This window comes from Pundamilia nyererei, unplaced genomic scaffold, assembly GCF_000239375.1.
Source record: "Pundamilia nyererei isolate P.nyererei 1_Seehausen unplaced genomic scaffold, PunNye1.0 scaffold00002, whole genome shotgun sequence".
Classification (NCBI taxonomy): Eukaryota; Metazoa; Chordata; class Actinopteri; order Cichliformes; family Cichlidae; genus Pundamilia; species Pundamilia nyererei.
In genome coordinates, this window is record NW_005187403.1 from 330319 (window position 1) to 346011 (window position 15693).

The following is a 15693-nucleotide window of genomic DNA, read 5'->3' on the forward strand; positions in this document are numbered from 1 at the left end:
CAGGCGTAAGGTCCAAGAAGGGCAAATCGACAATATGCCAACAAATAATCCATCCATGGGTTCCGTAGGATTTTGGAGCTTATCTCAGCAGTCACAGGGCAAGTGGCCATAATGTATATAACAATATAACAGCATTTTATCACATTCTGTCAATGATAGCTAATGTCTGTTTGGTGACTGTTAGCGAAGAAGAAAACCACAAATAACCACCAGTACTACACACAACAGTAAGTAATCACAAAAAATTAATATAGTACAACACAAATAGCACTATTATTATTAATCCTACACATTCAAAGAATACAATGCTTATTCTGACAAAAAGTTAGGAGAAATTTGGATGACGGCTTGAAAGAAAAAAAGACCATACCAACAGTCTGATCCATGTTTATTTCTGAGCATTGATATTAGAATTAAGAAGATCGAAGGCACAATACCAGCTTTTAACTCCTGGTATATTTTTCATATAATATTCACCTGTTAACAAGAAAACTCCAGAAATATTTAAAAACCTGTGACAAAGTGTGATGTTCCTGTAGGGTCTGGTTAAACGGGAGGCTGAAAAAGGCAACATGTGGTAAACATTGTGTCTCCTCCACAAAGAGATAACATAAGCAAACTAATTTAAAGGCATTGCATGTAAACAACCAGACTCCGTGTCTAGAACTCCAGTTAATAGCATGGCATTATATTTTCAAGCAGCAGTTGGCACATTGGGTCATCAGTTGATTAAAAAAAGAAAAGGCAACTAATATTACACAGTTAAGAATAAAAATAAACTGCAATTAAAAGTTAATGAGAAAGGAATGAGATGGAAGGCACTAATAACACCATTTCTCAATGAATGAAAAAAACAACAACTAACAGTTCGAAGGATAATAGAAGACATGAACTTATTAGACACTGACTGGAACAGAGTAGTATGTGTAAATTATTCTAGTCTTTAGTGACAACATTAAATAATCATTCTTATTCGCAAAACACCACAAAATTCATTATACAGCACGTAGGCACTTTTAGTGACATTAGTAAGTTAACTGATTTAAAACATCTCTGCAACTTAATGGTGAACCCTCTTTACCCACAAACACTTTCTTTATGGAAATGTGCATTTCTAAATAATGTGAACATGTGTATTATCATTTAAAGAAATGCTGCATCTTCCACAACTGGTTACTCTGTAATCTTAGCAAAAAATAATTTTCTGGCACAACTTCACCTGCTTCCAAGGTGCATGGAGAGGATAAAAGAAATCACAAAGCAGATTACTCTGTAATCTTGACTTCGGCCATGCAGTTCTTAATGTACCTGCAGCTTTTGGAGCATTTCACATCCTCAGAATGGTTTCTAACCTCTCTGACAACTTGCATATAAAAGGGGTTTAAATTTTTGATTCAATAAATTTGAGTCAACTCCCCATAACTTTTTAACCTATAGTTTATATATTACATTAGGTAAGTAACTGGTTTGTCTTTGATTCAGTACGTACAAACTTTAGTTCCTTGTTTGTGTTGAGAGCACTCTCAGTTCTCTGATTGAGCAGGGTGAAAAAATGTTCTGTGGAATTTAAAAAAAAAAAAAAAAGAGCATCTGTAAGCAGTGATTCTGCTAGATAATAGTTCCAACTACTGTTTGCTGGGCTATAAATAAATCAAGAACATACCAATCCCTTTCTTTCTTTCTTTCTGAAAAATCACTTGGAGGTAGATATTTGAACCTAGAAACAGGATTTAAGGAGATTGGCCTGTCATGACAGTCCTGCTTATTTAGCACAACTTGATTTTAGTCCGTCTTCCAAACCAAGTTCAGGAGCTTCACAACTTCCTCGTAGATAATGAAGACTATTGCGACATCCATACACACCCGACCCAACCGAGGCACAGTACCTTTGTAGAACCTAATGAAGTAACAGACAGTGAATGTTACATCAGGCAACCATGATATCAGAGTTTCACAATACTACAGGGTCAATAAAAAATAATTTTAAAAAGTTAGTGGCAATAACTCTGTAAGCCAAATTTAGTCATTTCTGACCAAAAATATCTACATGAAGCCGTAGATCATAGGTGACAGAGCCTATAAGTATAAATTCAGCTTAACTAAAGTTTTAAATATTTAAATGTATAATGTGTTGCTACTCTGCAGTAAATTATTTTTATTTTTGTACTGTGTATATTCATTTATTCATTCCCTAGTTTTTGTTATATTTATGAAATTACAGAACTGTAATGAAGTAATGACAATGTAAGGCACTTGCAATTATACAGTGCTTTTCTAGTCCTACTAACCACTCAAAGCACGTCAGACTATAAGTCACATTTAACCATACAACAGTTTATTCAATATACTTTGCACACTTCATCTACCTCACACCCAATGTCCAGCCACAAGTTGACCTAACATGGGTGCTGTTAAACTGTGGGAGGAAGCCAGAGCTATATTTTTTTATTATTATTATTATTATAGTTGTTTTTGTTTTGTGTTTTTTTTTTTACACCTGATGATGTGACCCTAAATGAATTAGTCTCTCCTGGGGATCTTTTGCTTGTTAGACAAATGTGTAAACTGCTACATTATTGAGCCACTACGGGGAAGGCCGGAGTACAGAGGAGAAACCCCCGCAGGCACAACAGAGTGAACATGCAGACTCGACCCAGAAAGAGCCCAACCAGTGTTTGAACCGGTCCCGTGACGTTACAGTGCTAACAACTACACTACTGTGCTGCTGACTACTTTTTTAAAGAACAGTTATGAAGTGGAGGATAAAATATCAATTAGCAGCTGTAGACCTAGTCTGAAACAGAGCACCTATAAAGCTATACAGACGAGCCATACAAAGTTTCCCTGTGAATCAAACTAAAGCAACTTTGACATTAACGATAACACAACACCTTGAAAAAAATGGTCAAAATGAAGATAAACAGATGAGTTTTCAGTTTGTGTTCCTCTGGTTATCCAAATCTTACATCATTTTGATTCTGAATTGTCTGCAGATGTGTTCTGAGTTTAAATACACCTTTGTTTTTATCATTCCTACAATGAACAGGCTTAATCTCAGTCTATAGTATAAAGTGGGTTAATGGATAGATGGATAAGTCACCACACACATAGGATTCCCTTCCTGAAACATCCTCCAAAGGATGTATGTGTCCTACCAGGCTTGAACCAGGTACGTTAGGCAGATGTATAAACCACTACACTATGCAGTCACTAACTAAATTACATGATGTTCTCACCAATATAAATGTGGTAACTGACAGTTTAACAGTTCAAACAAGGCCAGATCCAACAGTGAGAATAAATAGATATACATTTAAAACCTTTAAATCATTTTTCCCCAGATACTATATCAACCAGGCACATGAACTTACGCCAGTGGTCCCTCATGCTTCAGGATCTTGACCGCACAGTCTACTGTGCTTTTGTACTTGTGCGCTTCAAGGCCCTGTTGGAAAATATGCATATATACATGTTAGTTGGAAAGCTAAGGGATAAACTAGGAAAACTGGAAATATGTTAAGGTACTAACCTGCATTCTGGTCTTAATGACATCCAGGGGAGTGTTTCCGAAGACACTGGCAGCCCCGGCAATAGCTCCAAACAGTCCAGTTATCAAAGGGTTAATGGCTTTGTTGGGGTCATCACCTAGGCGTCAGAAAAAAAAAAAAGAAACAAAAAGAGTTTTGTTTGTTTTTTTTTACTGCATTTTTATTTGCATCAAGTGGTTGCAAATGTATTCACTCCCTTACCTTTGTACCAGTTTCTTAGTGAAGTCATGACATAGAAGCGGATGGCCTGGTTTGAGCCTTGTTTTAGGACAGTGGCTGTTAACCCTTGATAAGTCCCCTTTAGTCCTAAAAGTGCAACAGTAAAATAATCACTTTTTCATGACAACCTTCATTACAGCTTTCATATTTATCACCTAAAATGAATTCATGAACTTCTCAGAAGTCATAAGGAGGATAATTATCTAAATAACACATGTGTATAAATGGTAGGAACAACAGGTGGCAGTATAATGCAACTGAAGCCCTTCTTACCTTGGGATCTAATAATCTCCCTCACCCCATGGAAAAATCCCCTGTACTTTGGATTTGCTGATGTCTGATCATGGATGAATTTGACCTGCAAGGACAAAGCTGAACTGTTAAATGACTGCAGTATCCCATAACTTTAATTTTCCAATTGTGTTCGCACCAGGGATATTAGTTTTGTGTTTTTATTGTGTTTATATTTTCTATTTTGATGCCTGAAGTTTTTAACCGTATAAAAGGTTTATGTTTGATTCCGTTTTAGTTTATTAGTTTCCATTTTAGTATATGAATTAGATGTTAGATTGACTAGAAGTGCTATAATACAACAATACATGCACATCTTACTTCACCCTGACTCATTCTTACTGTATTTCGTTGTGCTGTACTTCAGATCAATATAAATGAGAACCATGAAAAAAATAATTGTGTCATTCCAAAGATTTAACATATAACCTATAAAATCAAATTTATTGCATTTTATGTTTACTCTCTGGGGAGATGATTCAGTGTGAAAGCTTTCATTCTACCTGTTAATGCTTTCAGTGGAATCTTAACCAGAGGAAAATGATCCAATTTAGAGTTCAGCTGTGGGTTCGACAGCCTGTTTACTGAAAATTTAATACATGTAGCAAGTTATGGTACAAAATGGAAAATGCACCTATAATTAACATTACCATTATGCACCACTGTCAGTTTTGTCAATGTTCTTTGTGAATGCATCACTCTGATCCCTTGGTCAAGTGTATTTATTCCTAATAGAGCTAATTAAGGGAGCACTGAAGCACTTTTTCTCAGCATTTAGAGAAATCAGCTAGCCTTTCTTGTGGCTGCCACACAGGTATTTCTGGGTCATTTCACTTAGTTTGGAACCTGTCTAAAGAAACTTTATCAAGGTTAGGCTGACAAATGTACCTACCCAGGCAAAGGCTAAAACTAAGAACATTTCCTCTATATTGTTATTTTATGTTACTGTAATACCATGCCAAGATTCATATACCACACAAGTAAGTTTACTTACTCCACTAAAAGCTACATTTGGCTCCTTCCTTATTCACAAGGGACTGCACCAATGGGTTGTTCCATTTATTTGATTTGATTTGATAGAAACACCAGATATCCTTCCTGATGTAAGCCCAGAGAGATTTGTATCTCCACCACACGTAATAAAAAATATTTGAATTGAAACACACAACATGATGTGTTCAACTTATTTTTTTACCTTAATTGTTTCCATAGGACAGACTACAACCACAGCCTCTGCCACTCCAGCTCCAAGGCCACAGAAAAATCCTTGCTTGCTGTCTAGTTTGCCACTCTCATCACGCATCTTATTACCGAGGAACTCAAACATCCCAAATCTGTAGAAGTGAGAGAATTTTTTTAAACAAACTCAGAGATACATTTCATCTCACTTAGAAGCCATTAATAGTAACAACTTTCGGGCTTTCCTATTGTGAATTGCACTAACTAATGAATTAACATTTGGCCTTTCTTACTACAACCATGGCCTGTACTAGGAAACTCCTGAAGAAGCTTGAGGAGAATATAGATTAGGTCTGGATGAGAAAAAATCCTGGCAAATCATCAATTATTATTCACAAGTGACAATCAAAACTAAGAACAAATAAAAAAATAAGCAATTACCTTTATTTACTCATATGGCTATAAATTTTAAATCAACTGATCAAATATTCAGTTAATCATAAAGCAAATACAAATCAATGACAAATCTTTTGATAATATCGTGTGATATCTACAGTTTGCTTCAAAATTAGGAACATTTTTAATTTGAGTTTTGATGGCATGATGTTATTCCTACACTGTAAAACAAAGTGAAAAACCCTGAAAAAAATCCTGAAGTTAAGTTGGAAAAAAGTTGCTGTAAAGTTAATAGATGACTGTGCACATTCCAAAACGTGTTTAGTGTGCTCATTTGCTTTTTGTTTGTGGCGCTGCAGTACCTGACAGCTGCTTTAGGTATAGAGCCATAGACCAGCGAGCTTAGACCTCTATAAAGACCCCTCACACCATGACCTTTCACTGTCTGCTTCACACAGTCAACTGCAGAGGGAAGGAAACAGGATAAATGACAAGAGAAAAAGCAAAAGGAAGCAGCTTTTAAAAAGAAATTTACTTTGATCCACTGGTATCAAAGATCAGTTGTGCATATGCACAGTTATTAAAAAAAAAACAAAAAAAACAAAAAAAAACAAACCTCTAATAAACTGTTAACAGATAAGACTGAATTTGATGGAAACAACAAACAGTCCTTTGTACCAAGGTTTGTACTGTGTACTCAGTTTCAGTACGCAAGCACGATTTGTGCCAAAGTTCATGAGCAAAGATCAATTTACTACACAAACACTATTTGCTAATGTCTGCGCACTCACAATGCTTGTTATTCCAGGTGTGTAAGTCAGGAGAGCTGTGCAAACAGCCCAAAAGATTGCGACAACTTCAAATCAACATAAATGATTAAACAATTAATGATTAACACCCAGTACAGCTGATCCTTAACCGTTTCAAGTAGCCATTAAACAAATACGTTTTTACATCATTGGAAATTCTGCATTGAGCCGAGTCGCGGTATCTTCATGCAAACAACTTTAAATGTGTTTATTACAGTGTTGGTGTTGTTTGCTTGTTCTGGTTTTTCCATTTTCAAACGCATTTTCTGTATTGTCTACTGTATGTGTCGAGCAATAATTTAAAGATGATGTTTTGTTGTGTTTTTTCTCACCCATCTGAGCCATTATAAGGCCCAGTCCAGAATGCCCATTATCATTGTTTTGTCAATGAGTTGAACTTTTATCTATTATTATGCCATGTTTAACATCCTTTTCAGCTATTTAGATCAGCATGTGCAGCTTTGATTCTCCCCCAGATCCAACAGGAGTCAACTGCCATAAGTACAAAGCCTGATTACTAAGGGATCAACTGTCTTGTGAAACTGGCAGAGCAAAGTTCAAAGGACAGAAATGGTAACTTGGCCCACGTCCTCCACGTTGTCTGCTTGTAAGGGTCGCCCACAGTCATTCAGATCTAGATTAGCCACCTAACGTCAATACCTGCGTATACATAGGTCCTTACCTGACCCGAGAATTGCAATTTTGTATTTTAATAAGTAAAGAAATCCTGAAAGTATTATTCATTCAGATTTTTTCCTTCAACAGTATCTATCATTTCTGTTTAAATAATTAATCTTTGAGATAGATGGAGAGATTCAGAAAGATTTCTATGGTAGTTAGATAAGAAGACTGATACCAGTTTTATCTCTGAAGTTACAGATACTCTGCTAAACTGATATCCATATTACCGATGCTCTGAAGCCACTATAACAACACATAAGTTCTATTAAAAATGTTAACTCTACATCAGCACTGTACTTTATGTAATATAAAGTACTGAAGCATCATAAGTAGGGGTGCAACGATACTCGTATCGATATTGAACTGTTTGATACAGTGCTTTCGGTTCGGTACGCATATGTATCGAACAATACAAATTTTTTAATTTATTTTATCAACTTTCCTTCTGACGATGCTGTCTGTGTTGAGCGCTCAGTGGATCTGCGCTCGACAGTGCAGCCTAGGCGGAGTAGTCGAATGCAGATTCACTGAGCGCAGGGCAAGCTAGCGAGACAGAAGTTAAGCTCTCCTTGCAACATGGCAAATTGAACCTCCCCCACCCTCATTCAGATCTGGCGTTTGGAACTATTTTGGTTTTCATGTGACGTATGACCCTGAAGGTAAGCGCGTCATGGACTAAAGTAAAACAGTATGTTGGATGTGCCACGCAATGCTCAATTACATTGGTGGGAACTAGTGCGTTAGCGCAGTTAGCTCGTTAACGTGTTGGCCATCCAGCCCCACGCACGGGGCGATCCGCGGTAGCTCGTTAACGGAGATTTGCCGTGTTGTGGCGTTAATGTCATTTCAACGAGATTAACGCTGACAGCACTAGTGGGAACACAACGAATATGACTGCACATTTACTCCGACAGCATCCTAGTGCAAAGACAAGTGGAAGCAGACAAAAACAACAAGCACGCATGCTACAAACTTTACCCGAGTCATTTAGACAGTCGTTAGCACATGATTCTCCTTATGCTGCTGAGAATATAGCCCAGAAGAAGCGTATAGTATAGCTTTTATTTTGGAAAGAGCCATTTCTCTGTAATAAACTCTCTTTTCCCAAAGATGAGTGATTCCTCAATCAGATATATTTATTTTTTTATTACTTTTTTGTTTCAGCAACACTAAATTTAAAAACTGTACTTTTGAGTTAAAATATATATTTATAATTTTAATAAATCACAAATTAAAAAGGCATGAACATTTTTTTTGTATCGAAAAAATATCGAACTGTGACACCAAAGAATCAAACCGAACCGAACTGTGAATTTTGTGTATCGTTGCACCCCTAATTATAAGGTATGTTAAATGTGTTTGTTTTTTTTAAATTGTGATATCATCAAAAGTGCTAGAACTAAATAAAAAAAAGAAAAGAAAAAGACAACATTAAACAAGGACTCACCAATGCCTTTGTATTTAGGAGGATTGGCCTTTTCATCTAGCTGCAGTTGTGTTTTAACATATTCTGTTGGGAAGGTGATGCAGATCTCTATGCCTCCTGCAATCCCACCTAAAGAACGGGCAAGGAGGAGGGGGGAAAAAGAAAATGCTGGTTTCAAAAGAGTCAAAACGAGCTATTTAAAAGACTAAAAGATTTATTTTTGCAGCTCACACAAAATAAAATGCAATAAATTTAAAAAACAAAATCAATTAAATAAAATACACACAAGATGCAAGCCATGTGACCATTTAAAAGAAGCTCAAAGGAATACAGATAAAAACCTTGGTGTGGTTAGGTGTGAAGGATATCTGATACGGCTTGTAGAATAAAAGCAAGTGTGAAAAGAAAAGTCGCTTTTCAAAAATGTTAGTGAGGTGCACATTAGCATTCACCACATCTACACTGCACTGTTTCACGGATGCCTGCTATACAGTTATTCATGTACAAGTGCAGACTAGCTCCACCTTAAAAGCCTGGTTGCTACAGATCTGCTGTTGAACAGCTAACAAGCATCCTGCAGCTGATTGGCTCAGCTGTTTTTTCAGTTGTTTTCTGACTACAGATACTCCCCTTGGCCCATCTCCAACTCAAGGGGGTGTGTACTCTCCATACACATTAATGTGCAGCAGGATGGATTCAGCAAGGTGACAGCGGACCAGTTCCTCGACTACCCAGAAGGGACAAGTTTAAATTACAAGTAGTAAACTGTCAAAGCATTAAGAACTGTAAAAAGTGGGGTAAAAAAGGGGAAAAGCCAGACAAAATATAGGTTTTTTGGCCAGTGTGCTTCTGGGTTCAATGTGTTGAGAGTATCTGGCAATAATGGGGAAAACTAAGAGCTCAGTGGATGAAAATAAAGGCTTTAATATGCTTTTTCACTCATGTTTACTTTTGGATTCATTCACAATACAAAGTTCAGTTCTGTGTTGTTGTGTAACATGCATTCTTTCAAACAAATGTCATGCAGAAAAATCCAACACAGCAATGGTTCTAGCTCACACACAAACAAGCAAGCGGGGCTGTTTGTGAAAAAACAAACAAACCCTTAATTACAGTCTAACCACTGTCTTCACAACAACATCAAACATGGTAGCATTTTGGCTACCAGCCCATTACATAAACGGTGCCATTTATGACACACCCAGGCATAATTCTGTCTAAATAGAAAAAAACAAAAAAAAACAACAAAAAAAACAAACAGTCCGCATCAAGACGCAGCTGAGTAGTACCTGCAGCTCGTTCCCCATATTGAAGCTGGAAAAAGATACAGAACTGGTTTATTAAGTCCAGCATGTACAGACATGCCGAGCAGGAATTCTGAAACTACTTTTTTCCTTTTTAAAATGACTTGCAACAATAACAAAAATGATTTCTATAAAGAGAAGGCACGTGGTTCTTTAGGAAACATTAGAACAGCAATATTTAGTAGTATCTTTTGGAAATGTTACAGTAGGAAGGAATGTAAAACAGACCCAAGATATTACTGGTGTAAAAGGTTATTAACATTATGACCTGTACTTTTTCAGAAAAAAAAAAAAATCATACATAAGTATTTAATTTACATTTACTTTTTTTTTTTTTTTTAACTTCATACTAGCAGGATAAGAGCGCATATTGTGCCAGTAAGCTTATGAGGTAATAGCAACATATAGTAATTTTAATATCTTTGAACAAGCCAGGCTAATTGCTTCATCTTAATGCTGTGTTAACCAGTGAGTGACATAAAAGTGGCCATGTACATCTTTTACATAGTCTGTGACATCACATGGTGTGTGGATAATCTCCCATTCACACTTGCCAAACACTATCCAAGTGAATAAGAACTTTCAACTTTCACATGAAAGCTATATGAAAGCTGTATGTTTGGAAAAATGCAGTGAGTCAAACTGTCAAACTACACCTTAAAAAAAAAGAAAAAAAAAGTAGAAGATGGCATTTCAGTGCCAACAGAAAAATGGGATTTCTTGGCAAAAATGCCTCAACAATAGCTCCATCTATGTACATCACATATATACGGGGTTATTAATAGTGTGTTTTACAGTACTTTTGATACAGCCAGATTATTCCCATTATACACAAAGTTGGATATATAAAGTCCTCTTCTAGTGTGCTTCTAGTCAACAAGTGGTCATTTCTGCCAGGATTCAATGAGAGAGAGCAGGAGAACCATATTTGTGGCTGGCATGTTGGAGAATGCATGCAAAGGGTGAGAGAGCAATGTGCTTTGTCACTGTGGCTCATTATAGGGAACATGGAGAGCTGGGCCTTTGAGGACACCATACACAGCCAGCACATCAGCAGAAAACACCCACTGAACTGCTGACTGTGACACAGAGAAAAATCACACGGACATGTGCGGCTTTATCTTTGAACTTTTATAACAAGTTTCACAAAAATGGATTAAAGCTGGACCTAAAAGCAAAGTTCAACAGAAAGCTCCACTTGACATTTATAATCTAGGACCAAGCTTAATTGATATCTGGAATACAACCAGATCCTAATGTTAAAAAATAAGCTTAGTAAAACTGGAGCATGTGTGTGCATGCTAACAATGTTGCAATGTTGACTGTCCTCTAGTTAGTACACACTGAGCTGTGCAAAATATGTGTATGTCACTGACTGACCCGTGAAACCTGCAGGACACCAGAGTTCATTTCACTCAGCTGTCTGAATGCTAGAGTCTACAAGTCCCAGATCATACCAGCTCCTCTGGCCCCAAGCTGAGGAGCAGGGTTTGTCACAGCAGGTGCTCTGTGCAGGCAGGTAAGTGTTTTGTACCACAGCAGACTCACATGGACCTTCTGTTCATGTCTTAGAGGCCATAATTATTCCTCTGTTTAGAAATACTTTAAATTTTGTTCTTACCACATCAGAGTTTGCTTGCTGTAATTATTGCTCCTATTCAGACTGAATCCTGGTTTAATGTTGAACTCTGACATTATTTTTTAAGACACTTGAAAACTTTAGATATGTTTATCTACCCGCTATTTCCTGATTATGGTGTTCACAGATAAGCCTGCTGCAGTCGACTATAAAGGGTGGACTGCTAACTTCTCAAAATAACCATGCTGTACTTGTACAACAGTATAAACAGTATAATACTTAGCAAAATAGTAAGACGTGTGCAAAACCCCCTTTCCTGGATCCTGGGTCATAAAGAGGCAGACTTATTTTAAGTTTATCATTTACCAAATTGCTAAATGTTTTGGCTGAACAGACCAAATCTACCAAATGTCAGGTTTTCTACAACAAAAAGAGAAACAAGCAAACACTTTAGCCTGAAAAGATAAAAAGAAGATAATAATAGTGATAACACAGAGGCTGAGCAGCAGATGTTTGCCGGAGACACTAGGAAGTGATTACTGCTATGCTCTGATCCCACCTGCAATTAAAGGCTCACTGTTGAAACTTCGAAACAAGTTGCAGGGCGGCCTCTGCTCAGTCCCACATCAACTTTCTTACCTGCTAAAATGGCCTTGCCGGGATGGGTAAGTTTGGCTTTCCCCGCGGGAGCTGCAGCAGCCAAACACTGGGGTCTGTGAAACGGGCTGACAAATGTGTTTTGTCCAGACATGACTGCGGTACCCCGGCCTAACTTTCTTTTTGAAGTCAATCCGGACCTCCTCTATCGCCGCAAACTCAGCCAGCTGTGAGTCCTGGTGCAGTCTGGGTGTTCAGTGCAGCGGAGGCGGAAAAATAAAAAGGCGAGCAGGCGGTGCTGAACATTGGACTTTTGATGCTGGCTAAGAGTGCATGTCTGTGTACTTTTGACAGGGAACTTCCCTCCGTGCCATACAGAGGTTGGCAGCATCGACTCAGTATTTATTCAGGGCGAGGCAGGACGTGTCACTTTCCCCCCCAATACCGCAAAACGCCATGTTTGTCACAAACATTTAAGGAGGACCGGCCTCATTAAGCGACATACTTGACACGCCTTTAGAGGGCGTCGTTTCTCTTCTTTTCATTCTTCTGTGCGGCGATTAACCTCGTATAATTGGACTTATTTCCGCCACCTGCTGGGCTGGAGTGAGTGTACGGTACAGGACTTTATTCTGCAATATTGCAAAAACAGAGTTTGTACAAGTTCTAATGAACTTTAAAGTCAATATTTCATATGACTACCTTTATTCTTAACACGGACTGAACTTTCTTATTCCTTGTTTCCCTTCGTCAAGACAGTCACCTTGCCACTGAGACCATTTCTGATGAGGAGTCAGTAACAGCACATGGATAAACTATAGGGTTAGATTCACCTCTTAGTTCCTGTGCAAATCTTTTTCCTTTTTCAGATTACTTTGAAAATCTGCTGTTGATTTTTTTTAATGGTTCCTAAGTGACTTAACAAACAAACAAACAAAACACGTGTCTGAAAACGGTAAGGTACAAGGACTTGACTGAAAATGACAAGCAGCCAGTGTCCAGTGAAACACTCTAAATGATGGAAAACTATTTCACAGGACCACTTTAAAAATTACAATAAGGTAACTTCTTGGAAGTAAAATATGATGAACTATATCAGTGGCTCAAGACCTCCGCACAGAGCTCTAGCTTAACCATTAATTTTCATCATCACATAACATCACATTAACTGAAGTTGGATGAAGTTAAACTTTGATTTGTATTAATGTTTAACCCTGTACCCATTTCTTCAAGAGGCTTTGCCTTTTCCCAGATGCCATTTGGGGACAGAGAGAGATTGAAGTCCTCCCAGCGTCTCATCACATCTGAGGGTAAAAGGTCTTTAACATCCAGCCTTATATGTTAAAAGTGATGCAGAGTGCTGCAACAGACTTTTTTCTATATGTGCTTTTGAAAAATATAGTAAATCATCCTTATTCTTAATCAAAGATATAATAAAAGCATAAGTCTGATTAATGTGCTGCATGAGAAATGCAGTTTGAGTAATTAAAACTGTTCTAATGTCTGGATTATGTAGACATGATCCAGTTTGGACCTTGGAAAATAATGGTTCTAATGACAGGCCTCTGTCACACTGAGAGTCTGACTTTGGAGTGAGTGGGTGGGTGGGTGAGTGAGTGAGGGAGGGAGGGAGTGAGGGAGGGAGCAAAGCTGAAGAGCCACGGATCTAAAAGAATATCTGATTTTAACATGACTGATTTGATAAAAGAAATTGTACTGAGTATAGTGTGATCAATAAACACTGAGTTTGAAGTGAGAGAAAGTATTCCTTTGTATTTGAATTAAAAAGGGATTTACTAAAATGGATGTACATATGAGAATAAGCTAATTGAAATAAAATTGCATAAACTGAATGAAACATGAACTGAATTGTATTTATATTTGATTGAATGTTCATATGTAATAGAATTTTCAACACAAAGAATAACACAGCAAAGAAGAAAATGTAATTAAGTGATTTTAAAGTTTAAACTTTGCTTTAAATCATGCATGTGGAAAAGTCAGAGAGAGGATGATAAGGTGTGACTGGACACCGGGTGATTAGTAGTCAACAACAGTCTATGGATGTCAGATGTCATCTCAGAAAATGTGATGTCCAGAAAGAGAAGGGATGACCGGGTATAAAAATCTTGTGCAGATGAGATAAAGATTTCTGCCCTTTGTAAGATGTTCACGGCCGAAAAGTGCTGCAGAGATGCCAGAGGATTTAACAGCTGCCCAAACTATTAACCTGCAAATCGGTCTTGTATTTTTTGCCTTTTCCTCTGCTCATTTTTGCCATGTTATATTATAGAATCAAGAGGACTTCACAGAGATAAGCACAACTTCAGATCTGGATGTGCCTGTTCTCTCCAACTTTTCTCCTCACAAAGATCAGACAAAAGTTAGCATTAGCTCAGAGTAGGTTCATTAGATAAGTATAATTCAGATGATTTGATTCCTCCTTTGCTTTGTTCTTGCTAAATTGTTCTAATAAAAAAAATCTAAGGAGTGGACATTCCCTTTTTAACCCTTTGTGAAACAGTAAAGGTTAAAACCTGAGTATTAATCTGCATTAGTATAAATAACTTGTACAGGTTACTCCAGCCCTTTAAAAGTAACTGACCCTTGGGGCTTAGTTTTCCAACTTGTTATATTTAACACAGTTTGTTATCAAGTGCACTAATCTACAGGGCAGTTGTCGGAATTGGTGTGGCTGGTAAGATACTGACCGGGCATGTAAAACTACTCAGAGTCTGGTTTTTATCTGTGGAGGCAGGGTAGACACCTGGATGACTTTTGAGGCAATTAGAACTGGGCGAGTCCCCTCAACCATCTGCCCCATTTAAGCTCTGTATTGCCGACTGGGTAATACTCATAGGATCAGAGATTAGGATTAGTTAGAGAGCGGATCCAGACTTCCTGTATTGGAGTGCTGGTCCCAGAAATAGACAAATGTTCTTTTGAGTGTTTAAATAAAAGTTGCATTGACTCACTATATCAGTAGAATGGGTCATCTATCAAACTGAAGGTTGATGGATCAGTTCCCCGGCTACTCTATATGTCGAAGTGTCCTTAAGGAAACCACTAAATCCCAAGTTGCCATCTATCGGAATGTGCATGAAGATTAGACAAAGTGCTTAGGTATAGAGAAAAATCCTTGAATGAATGTCTGATGTCTGCTTGGGTGACTGAGGCTTATAGGAAAATGTGCTTTGAGTGCTCAGTTTAAGCACAAGGGTTCTATAGAAATAGCATTTAAAATCCATTAAAAAGTGGTATTACATGAGTTCAATTTCAACTGGCATTTCTTCAACACCAAAACTCACAGTGGTTCTTTCCTCACAATCTCTTTACAAGCTGATATATCAGACTAATTCAGTTTTATTTCAGATAACAGCACATAAAAGTAAATGACCAGAATATATGTCCAAAAGCACAAAAACTGTATGACGACTGATGTTTCCACATTCATTGTCTTCCATACTTAACAACAGGATGTTGAAGATGGAGCTGCCAGTCAGGAAGAAATGATCAGTCATTCCTCCACTCTTATACCTCACCCTATGTTCTCTCCTATTTTTTAACTTTGTGTTCACCACAGCTATTTTCATCCTTTTTCCAAAATCCACTACCATCTGTCCTGCATTTCTCTCTTTAACACCACCCCTACCCAACCCATCCT

The 15693-nt window shown here is 37.5% G+C and overlaps 1 protein-coding gene across 2 annotated transcripts; it reads right to left on the minus strand.

Annotated features, from left to right (window-relative positions):
- Nucleotides 1–371: 371 nt before the first annotated feature.
- Nucleotides 372–12531, minus strand: slc25a1b (slc25a1 solute carrier family 25 member 1b). Of its 2 annotated transcripts, XM_005720018.1 has the most exons (9): nt 12072–12531; nt 8571–8678; nt 5996–6095; nt 5254–5392; nt 4041–4125; nt 3750–3854; nt 3530–3645; nt 3372–3445; nt 372–1897 (listed from the first exon to the last, which is right to left on the minus strand). In XM_005720018.1, exons 1-9 carry the CDS (start codon nt 12181–12183, stop codon nt 1783–1785), a joined length of 954 nt encoding a protein of 317 aa, XP_005720075.1. In that variant the 5' UTR covers nt 12184–12531; the 3' UTR covers nt 372–1782. The 2 variants fall into 2 exon arrangements, with proteins under 2 accessions (XP_005720075.1, XP_013764423.1); XM_013908969.1 differs by lacking the exons at nt 5996–6095; nt 12072–12531 and having other exon boundaries at nt 8571–8604.
- Between the last annotated feature and the right edge of the window lie 3162 nt (nt 12532–15693).

Bases quoted from the DNA above. Each gene is read 5' to 3' on its own strand.
- slc25a1b (XM_005720018.1), bottom strand. From the start codon at position 12,183: ATGTCTGGACAAAACACATTTGTCAGCCCGTTTCACAGACCCCAGTGT. The intron at 3,855-4,040 runs GTAAGAAGGGCT...TTGCACTTTTAG, and splicing joins GGAGATTATTAGATCCCAAG to GACTAAAGGGGACTTATCAA. The intron at 1,898-3,371 runs GTAAGTTCATGT...TTACTTCATTAG, and splicing joins AAGCATGAGGGACCACTGGC to GTTCTACAAAGGTACTGTGC.